The sequence below is a fragment of the Acanthisitta chloris genome, unplaced genomic scaffold (assembly GCF_000695815.1).
Source record: "Acanthisitta chloris isolate BGI_N310 unplaced genomic scaffold, ASM69581v1 scaffold10057, whole genome shotgun sequence".
In the NCBI taxonomy this organism is placed as follows: domain Eukaryota; kingdom Metazoa; phylum Chordata; class Aves; order Passeriformes; family Acanthisittidae; genus Acanthisitta; species Acanthisitta chloris.
This window is the reverse complement of record NW_008680932.1, coordinates 1,908-11,854: the sequence shown is the minus strand read 5'-3', so window position 1 is coordinate 11,854 and position 9,947 is coordinate 1,908. Positions and strand designations below refer to the sequence as shown.

The following is a 9,947-nucleotide window of genomic DNA, read 5'->3' as shown; positions in this document are numbered from 1 at the left end:
ATTTCTTTACCGTAGTATATTAAAGGAAAAAAATGTGTCCTCACACTGGAGAGATTGCATTTGTCTGACAGTAAGGTCCTCATGCTTGTCTAGCCATCTGTGGGGGACAAAATATTGATGCTAAAAGTTGATTTTTAAAAAAATGTCTACTTCCATGAAGATTTTTGGCAGTCTATTTATGTTATTCTGGTCACAGGTTTTAGACCTGCAGCAAGTTTTTCTGTGGCTTTAATATTCACTGACTGTCTCTTCTGATATTCATTGACAGATGACCAAAGTGATGCTTGAAATGCTGCATTTCACTAGCTCTCCCCTGGGGATTCCTTCCCGCTTGTCTCTCTCCCCCTCCATCTACCTCCTGCCTGTGCTGCAGACCTGCCTCCCTTGTGCTGCCATTTCAGGCTGGCACATTTTCACCCCACCCCCTCTGAGATGTGCCTGTGGCATGCGTCCCTCTTGCCTCACCCCTGCTGCTGAGGAAGCTTAGGAAAGAAATGTCAGGGCTCGAGGTTCCTGGAGGAGGCAGGGAGGGAAAGGGCAGCAGATGCTGAAGTCATTAGGTGAGTAGAAGCATGGAAATAATGACATTCCAGAAAGGCATCTCACCCACCAAACAACACATCCTCCTAGCCTCAGACTGAGGGGTGCCTTTAGCTAGGAAATGGCCTGAAGCCATGAGCCTTAAGGCTGAAATTGCCGGAGCAGCATAACTAGTACATTGTTAAATTGACTAGCTTATTAGCAGTGTTTAAAACTCATCACTCAATCTTTATTTCCAAAAGTTTGCAAATGGTGAATTATGGAAAAATGGGCCTTCAAGAAACAGCTGCAAATTATTAAGAAAAAAACCACCATAAAAGAAGTTACTTGACTCTGGCTCTTGCCTCTGAAGGGCTATTAGAAGTATTTGCCTCACCTACTGTCAATGTGCAGAGATTATTTTCATACCAATACCTCTGTAAATTATCTGACAGCAAAACTGAGCTTTGCCCTGCTTAATGTGCATCAAGTGAACCGATGCAGGAAACACACACTGTGTGGTCTGCCACACGCCCAGATAAGAGCTGAATAAAAATGAGGGTGTGGATGGATTGCTGGCCAAGAGATCAGAAGGCTCCAGAAGGATCACCCATGGTCTATAAATATGGGAAACAGGAGGAGACTACATGGGTCTTCCCCTTTGCAGTGCTGTTCTTTATGGACAAACTGTGCCATGAGGATGACCTGGCAAAACTCAAACATTGTTTCTGTAAGAGATGCATGGGCACTAGCCACAAATGACTGGTGGAGGATAATGTTCTGTAGAGATGTTTCTTCTCGCAGCTGTGGAAATGATAGGACAAGGCAGGAGTGAGACTGTGCCTCCAAAGCCTGCTCATGCAGCATCATATTGTATTGTCTTTTTGCTCCTGAAATGCAGCAAGCTAAGAGGGTAATCTTGTGTAACAGCAAGATGACCAGTCAGTGCTCAATAAGACCAAGTGCACATTCCATTATTTTGTTAAAATGGTTCTTTCTTAGCCCTTTCGTAGAAAGCTGCTGGCAAAGTGCAGCCAACTAAGGTACTTGCAGTCCTTTGCTGTCTCCTTTGCATTTCACATACTTGGGGGCTGAGCAGCCTCTCCAGGGTGCATGTTCTGTTGATGCTCTCCCCATGCCAGACCTCTCTCTCTGCTGGCCACTAGCCAGGATGCTGCAGCCTCCCCACTCTGCCACTGTTTTCATGAAGAGGTGTTTGCTTGCACTTGTGCATGATTAAAAACCTCATACTTGGAAAGAGCAGGCTGAGGCTGTAGCAGAAACTGGGAATTAAACCTGATTACAGGAAGCTCAGGAGGAGGAACATTTTTATGTCTCTGCCTTTTGCCTATGATTCACCATGCACTGGGAAAAAATGGAAAATAGAGGGGTCGAGATAGACTGGAGGGGGGAGGACAGAACTAATGATAAAGAGAAGCCTTTTCTGCACAGTGTGTTAGAGGATGCTGAGCTAACCTTCAGGACAGGATGTATTAACCAACATTAACCCAGTGATTACCACTCAGGATGAAAAATGCCTTTTCGTTCACCACAATTGTGAAGAAAATGGTGTCAGACTAGGAGGGGTTGCATTGTAATTTTAAGCCAAATGAGGCTTGAAGAGGGGCAAGAAATGATGTGAACATGAAGAAACTGAAAGAAGCCTCTGGAGCAGGGAGGTCAGTAGGTTGGAAAAAGAACAGCTTGGCTTCTTAAGCCATATTTTATTTGCACTAGGGTCTCAATTAATGTGCCTTTTGGAAAGGTGATGGCAGTCAATGCTTGGAGGGGAAGTCCAGGGCAGCCTTGGAGTGAAGTGTGCACTGCAATTTGACGGGGATGAGAAAAGCAAAAAAGATATATGGTAGGGAAATGATATGTATGGGGACAGATTCCCCTCAGCCTCACTCAAAATTTCCCAGGGAGCTTGGCTGCCCCTCACTGCTCCCCAGCTGGTGGCTATATCACAGGCATTTTCCATGACAACAACAAAGAGCACATTTCCACTGCCTTTTGCTGATGCTTGAGTTGCTGCACCAAAGGATGAAGGTGTTAAAATGTTTCTAACATGTCTTAACCTTTCCAGTATGTGGCTTCTTAATAGTAGCAGTAATTTTCTGCTCAGTATTTCTACAAAAGCCCTGTGTGGTACTGATTCTCTGCTGTGAAGGATTGCAGCCTCTGGAGGTCTCAATTCCGGAAAAGCTCTAAGCAACTGAAACAAGGGTTTAATGAGATGAAACGTGTGTGGCAACGTTAGCCATGACAACATTATCAGCTTTGCTGCTGCTGATAAATCCCAAGCGCATTTCCTATTCCAGCAAGCTTCACTAAGATCCTCAAGAGTATTTCTTTTTCCCTAACACCTGGGTAATGCCATGCCATGACTCATCTTCTCTCGTACTGTCAAAGCATGTTCAGTTCTGCAGGAGTGATGTGCAATGTAAGTAAGTGACTGATGCTTGGATCAGCTCTGTCCATTACCTGTTGGGTCAGTTGTCCTCTGGACAAATATTTAGTGACATTTGCATGTGTGTATGTACATGTGGGGTGTGTTTTAAGGAGAACTATATATCCATATAGCTAGCTTAGATAAACAAGCCCAGCTTCTGCTTTCTTTTCCAGCTGGGTTTTCAGTCAAACTTCCAGAACAGTGTTAACAAACGGCAGGTGGAGAGAAGGGACTCAGTTAGCTCTTAGAGGAGCCCTCACTCTCATCTCCTTCAGTGAACTTCACTAACACTTAAAATGTCACATTTCCTCCATGCACAATTTTTAATTAAAAACACTCCATTGAAAAGGCCATGACAGCTTGACACTGCTGCCCACACACCAATAGCCCAACAGCAGTGAAAGGTAATGGCAGTAAGCAAAATTGCTCTCAACCTGAACAGGAAACACTGAGGACCCTCTCTACCTGGAATAACTAACAAACAGCAGCAATGGCAGCCTGTCCCAATCCTGCCACATGTCTTCAGAGCAATCACTAGCCCTCACCCCTGTTCTTGATGTCTTTATAAATAACACACAGCTCCTCACCTTGCCAGTCTTCTCATCTTTTCCTCCTTAGCCCTTCATCTGTTTCTCCCCTGAGGTTACAATCTTATTTTTAAGCATTGGGTGCAATGTGCTTTTGCATTTCTAATATATGGGTGCCAGCGAATTGCCGGATGCCTTAAAATCTACTTTATTTCATTTTCTGTGATCCTGTGCTTGTGACAAGCTCTCAACTGTCCATGCTTTCAGTGCTAATGCTTGGACACTGCAATTGTGTTGCCAAGATAGCTGCTTTCTTTGCAGAAGAAAATTTTACTTCTGACATTGTTGTCAGCCACAATAATTATTGCAGATTCAGCTGAAACTACGTATGATCTGGTTTACTGAAGTTGCAAGTACAAACTGAGTGTCCCAGACCACAAAATGCTTTATGAGCAAGGAAAGAGCACAGCTGTTACCACATACCTATCATTATTGTGCCAGAATCTGTTCGATTTAGCAAAGTGACTTCCTCACCTATGAAAGCTGAAAACACAGATTGCATTAAGAGACCAACGAGTTTCAACTGCTAATTTCTCCTTTCAAACTGAGTTATTAAATTTATAGAGAATCTCATTTGACTAGAAAGAGACTTCTCACAAAATCCATGGTTGGCTCACGCCTAGAATTTTATTCAATCCATTCAAAAAATAGACAGAACTATAAGGTGGAACATATTGTCAGAGAGTACAAATGCCACATCTTTCTTTATACAGTTTAATTTAAATTCATAGATTAAGACAGTGAAATAATTGCCCTGGGTAGGAAAATAATTAGGAGTATTCCATGAAAGGACAAGTCTTTAGGTAAGCATTTACACAAATGTATCTGGTTAAGCATAACTTTTTCTATCCTCTATAAAAATATAAACAGCATTTCAAAATGTCTTTAGGTAAGTATGTTTAAGGTCATCTAACATGGCATTGACATACTGACAGAATACAGGGTCTGGGAATGTCAAACCACACTTATTAATCCACACCCAGACAAAACTAAAACATTTTGTATAAACCTCAAACATAATACAATATAACGAAAGAAACAATATCAGACTAAAGACACACAAGTATGAAGTTCTTCCTCCCATATGAATTCTTTTTCTTTTATTTTGTAGTTTTTGCTAATATGGCAATGACTAAGACAAAAGTGGCACTTTAGCACAGATTAATAGTAACTCAGAATCAAGTATAATTTGCCTTTCCCAAAAAATAACATTGCTGGGAAGTGACATGTGCCAGGATCAAATTAAGGGTGCTCACTGTCATGTATGTTTTACCTGTGCAGTATTACTTTGATACAGACTGTAGCATGTGATAGGAGGACAAGTGCAAATTACAAGGGCAGAATCATAGCTTTCCAGACAGCAGAACCAGGCAGAAAAAGTAAGACTAAACAGTATTTTAAAGGCAAGAAGAAAATTAATCAAAAAGCCAACTCATCTAAACTTTAAATAGTGGGATGTAGGGTGTTCCTGGTACAGCTGTCATAAATGCACCCTAGGTTTTCCAAGGATGCAATCAGATATGCTAAACATCTTATCATTGTTGCAAAAATTTTCTGGTTCCACACAGATCAGAACGTTCAAATACACTGAATATATTGGCCACAGGTCTAATCACTTAATTTCCTTTTTCCCAATCCTAAATTTTTACTGAAGCAGCTTCCCTATCAGCTGCATATTTATATAGCAGAGCACTCAATGTTGTAATTGACTAGCACAGATACCAACAACGGCTGATACTTTCCAGTTAAAATGATCTACAAGTGAGAAATAAAACCTAAGGGGAGGGTCAGGTTTCAGATAAAGGTTGGACATTTTGAACTCTGGACAAAGTAACAGGTATCTTTGATTCCCCTGGTGCTGGCGCTTTTGTGACTGGGTTTGCATGGGCTTTTATATCAGCTATTCTCTCTTTAAATCTTTGCTGGAGGTACTTCTCTTCTTTGGAGTAACTTTTAGCAAAAGCAGACATCAGGAGACATGCTGCTACAGTGGACCCTCCAACACAAAACAAGATTGCTCCTGCCAGCTTGCATATATCAAGGGACCCATTAAACTGAACGGCACGGGTATCCACAACAACAAAATCATCCTTCCCAAGAGCTTCGATTTTTGGTGGCACAAGAAAACCCACTACAAGAACCGTTACACCTATCAGCATGAAAGCCATCCCGGAGATGAGTCCGACCTGAAAAACAAACAAACAAACAAAACCCCAATTAATATTCCAGTGTTCAGTTGGTAAGTGTTCCTAGGAGGCATTTAGCTCTCACTGTGTCTTGCAGGTACAGCTCTCTCTTCTAGAAGGCAGCTGATATTTTTCTTTTAGGCCCTACTAGAACTAGAACATATGGAAAAACTGTCATTTTAAATACTTATATAGTTAAATACTGATATTTCTGAAAACTATGGAATATGCAGCTATATGTCTAAATAGCATTTCATGTTGAAAGGCCCCATCACAGAGAGGATCACAGTTTAAGCCCAGTGCTGTGTAACTGATTATTTCTTTGGCTTTAGGTGGTGGTTAGCACCAACAGTTCAGACCCTGCTGAGAGTCTGTGTCATATCCCTACTTGCTTTTAGTTCATAAAATATCATTCCTCTGCAGGGATTAGAAGGAAGATGCTATTGCCATGAACACATCACAGAGTATTTCTAGCATATTTCAAGTGTAAGTGCAAAACTTGGTTCACACAGAATGTCCCTGGGGGCAGGGATCATCAGAAGGGTAGAGATTGGATGGCTTCACAGGCCCCTTCCAACCCCTGCTGTTCTCCAGTTCTGTCAAGTTCCCTGATCTTAATGGAGACCTCTTGGTTTTCTTGATCCCTAGGTCACATAGCCTCAGAGTTACTGCTCTTAGTCTATCAGTCCTATTCCCAATAGTCTAGCAGGACTGTTGTGAGTGTAGCGCAGACGCAAACTACACTTTGGAGATATATGTGGGGTTCCCAGACAAGACTGATGTTTCACTGACACTGTGAGAGAGAAACTAGAGGATCCAAAAACCCCAGAATTCCCTTGGAAGCTGATGTATCTTTGTAAGAATGCCCTGCTTTCAGACATAGTTACTTAGTCACCTCAGGTGACCCTCAGGGAAAACCGAACAACCAAAAGTCCTTTCTGGAGGAATACTTAAAACCATTATTACACAGGGAAAGTCTTGAAAAGGGAGTTTCTCTTTTCAGTAAAGGGCAACAGGTAGTACCTTCCAGAACATAGAGCTCCACCTGCTAGGCGATCTCTGGATCTGAAAATCATCCTCATACTCCCAAATTGAAGCTGTGCAGTCCTCATAAAACTGATGCAGGTAGGACCGAACTCCGTAGCGTTGGTACCCTCCCTCAGTGCTGCCCTGCGATTGCTTGGAACCACAGATGTCAGCATAGGAGCTCATCCTTCCTACCTGCAAAGAGAGGTTTCACACAAAATAGATGATTATCAATGTGGTGCGAGAGCAAAGCTGGCTGCAGGCTCTCCAGATGACATGAAAAAACCAGCCTAGGAGAGACCTTTACCTCACTTTTTTCCAAACCAAGAAATGAGCCTAGTAGAGTTGCATGGAGTGACTCAGCTCAAGCAAACCCAAAGGAACTCAAGTGTCTTAGCACAGCATAGCCTAAAGGTGCTGCAGGGAGCATTCCCTTTCGTACACAGGGTGTTTACTCCCCATCTTTTGCACTAGTGTTCGACTAAGTTTCCATGGAGATTGAGAAAAACAGAATATGTCAGGTAACAAAGTCCAGCATCCCTCAAGGGGTCATGTTGCCTCTCATCTGGACTGCATCTATCAGTCAACTGGAGTTCACAATAGTAGGAACTTTCCAAACTGCTGGGTAAGAGGTTTGTTGTCATGTTTTTTCCTAAACTTTTCAAGCGCAGCACTAATCATTGATATACCATTTGTTGTCATAGGAAACAGAGGCAAAATAAGTCCTAGACAGATGAAAACAATATATAACCTGTACATAAAAATGAATAGTTGAAAATAAAAGAATGGAATGCCATAACAGCACCAATCTGTTCAATGAAGAGTGAAATGGAAATACTAAACCTATGGCAAACCACTGCTCCCTTGCAGAAGCCGATGCTCAAGCTCTTGGTGACTTCAATAAAATCAGAATTTTGCCTACTATGAAAACTACCAACAAAGTTCCCTACTCTTTCCACTTCATCGAAGTTCTCCTAACACACAAAATCTCTATTTAACTATGCAAGTCCAAGGCCTGAACTTGTTTGCACAGGTGTGATGTGACTGAATTCATTAAAATAATACTAGCCCTTTAAAATAACTTGAGCAATAGGTCAATGTTACTTAAGCTGGCTGGCTTCTCTTTAAAGAAGTTCAAAAAGCCTTAGTCCAAAGGGAACTGTTAATCAGAACTTGCATCTAAATGTCATGGCTCAATTTATATCTGCTTCAATCAATATATCAGATTGTCACAGTAATTTCACTTAGAGGGAGCGAGGAAGGTTTGATGTGCTCATGGCAGCTAGGACCTCCCAATTTTGCCAGCCCAACAGACCTTTGCTCTTTGAGAATGGGTGATCTTGTTGGGTATGAAATACCTGAGTATGCAAGAAATACAAACACTGGTATATTCAAATTAAGGAGAATCCAGAAAATATTGATGGGGAATGGCAACAGCCTCAATGAAGCTCTTGGCTGGCTCTGAAATCACTGCTGGTATAAACAGTGAACTTCCAGCCTTTTGGAGTCTTGTGTTCTTGGCTCATGAATAATGAGGCTTTTGCTTTTTCTTCTTTATAGAAATCAATTATCGTGGGGTTTTATTTATTTTGCATGTTTATTATGCATGTAGTTTGGGATTTCATGATCTCCACATCTTATAACTGCAAATAGCTCTCTTCCAACTTGTGATGACGTTTCAAGGCTCTCACAGAAGTCATGACCAAGAGAAGGAGACAACCCACATGTTGCTGGGGCACCTAGCAAGGGTCGGAGCTCCCTCCAGGAGAATGGGGGACAGTACTCGTGGCTGAGCTTTGCAAAGCAACAGGGGTAATGTCAGGCTCAGCTTCTGTCAGGCATCCCCTTTTTGAACCCAGAACTGCCTCTACATCCCCTGAAGGTTTCTCTTTCCACCTCAGCTATTGTAAAATGCTAGGAAACTAAAGAAGTGCTCTCCAACTCTGTGGATGGGCTTGCTCTTTGCTCATAGTACTGCATCAGTGTCCTCCAGTGTGCTCAAGGTGCTGGCCTTCCTAGGCAAGGTAGAAAAACAGGCAAAGGGCCAGAGGCCTTGAGACAGCAGGAAACTCCTAGGATGCACCAGCTGCTCACCATGTGAGCAGGGAGAGCTTAGCCCCTGGGCCACCATGTGTCAAGTTGTACATAGCTAACACTGATGTTTCCAACTACAGTAAATATATTATAAAACATTTGTTTGTGTCATAGTTTAAGCCCAGTCAGCAGCTAAGCACCTCACAGGCACTCGCTCACCTCCACCCCCACCACCATGGAACAGGGAGGATAATCAAGTTTGTAGGTTGAGATAAGAACAATTTAATAATTGAAACAAAGTAGAATTTAATAATAGTAAATAAAGAAGGAGAGATAAAACCCAAGTAAAACAAGTGATGCACAATGCAGTTGCTCATCACCTGCTGACTGATGCCAAACCTCATTGCCAAACTGCCATCATCCCCTTCCAGGAGACTCCCCCAGTTTATATACTAGGTATGATGTTCAGTGGTGTGGAATATCCCTTTTGCCAGCTCTGGTCAGTTGTCCTGTCTGTGCTCCCTCCCAGCTTTTCGTGCAGCTCCTCGCTGGTAGAGCGTGTGACATTGAAAATGTCCTTGGCTTAGGGCAAGCACTAAGCAACAACCAAAACATCAGTGTGTTATCAATGTTATCCTCATATTGAATCCAAAACATAGCATTGCACTGGCTACTGAGAAAAAATGAACTCTATCCAAGGACAGTTTGTTGTGCTTTTTTATAATGCTATGAGGTTTTGCATGCTATTTTTTTTGAGGTACAAAAAGAAAGTGGTCATATATCTATATCTATATCTATATATCTATATCTCTATATCTATATCTATATCTATATGATCTGAACTTTTGTGGGGGAAAGCTACAAGTTATTCTACTTTTGGAGCCTGTTTGTTCTTTTGTGAAATAACTCTTTTTGTTTCCCTCAGGAATCCCTCCTGCTGTTAATCTACTACCCAAAAGGAGAGTAAAAGAAGTCCTCTTTTCTCACTGGCACCATTCCTTCAACAGCTACCTGCTCCCTTCCACAGCACAAGCACTAAAGAGTTCTCATAAAACCAGAGTTCTGCCCACCTCATTAAACTACCTCAAGGGGAAAGGAGAAGTGGAAGCAATGGTGCAGTTTACCACAGCTGCCCCAGCTCTC

The 9,947-nt window shown here is 42.1% G+C and overlaps 1 protein-coding gene across 1 annotated transcript; it reads right to left on the bottom strand.

The window, feature by feature from the left end:
- Positions 1-5,197: 5,197 nt before the first annotated feature.
- On the bottom strand, positions 5,198-6,962 carry NRSN1 (neurensin 1). Its single transcript, XM_009077906.1, has 2 exons — positions 6,768-6,962; positions 5,198-5,744 (listed from the first exon to the last, which is right to left on the bottom strand). The coding sequence occupies exons 1-2, from the start codon at positions 6,954-6,956 to the stop codon at positions 5,346-5,348; spliced, it is 588 nt and encodes a 195-aa protein (XP_009076154.1). The 5' UTR covers positions 6,957-6,962; the 3' UTR covers positions 5,198-5,345.
- Between the last annotated feature and the right edge of the window lie 2,985 nt (positions 6,963-9,947).

Bases quoted from the DNA above. Each gene is read 5' to 3' on its own strand.
- NRSN1 (XM_009077906.1), bottom strand. From the start codon at position 6,956: ATGAGCTCCTATGCTGACATCTGTGGTTCCAAGCAATCGCAGGGCAGC. The intron at 5,745-6,767 runs GTACTACCTGTT...TTTGTTTTTCAG, and splicing joins GGAGCTCTATGTTCTGGAAG to GTCGGACTCATCTCCGGGAT.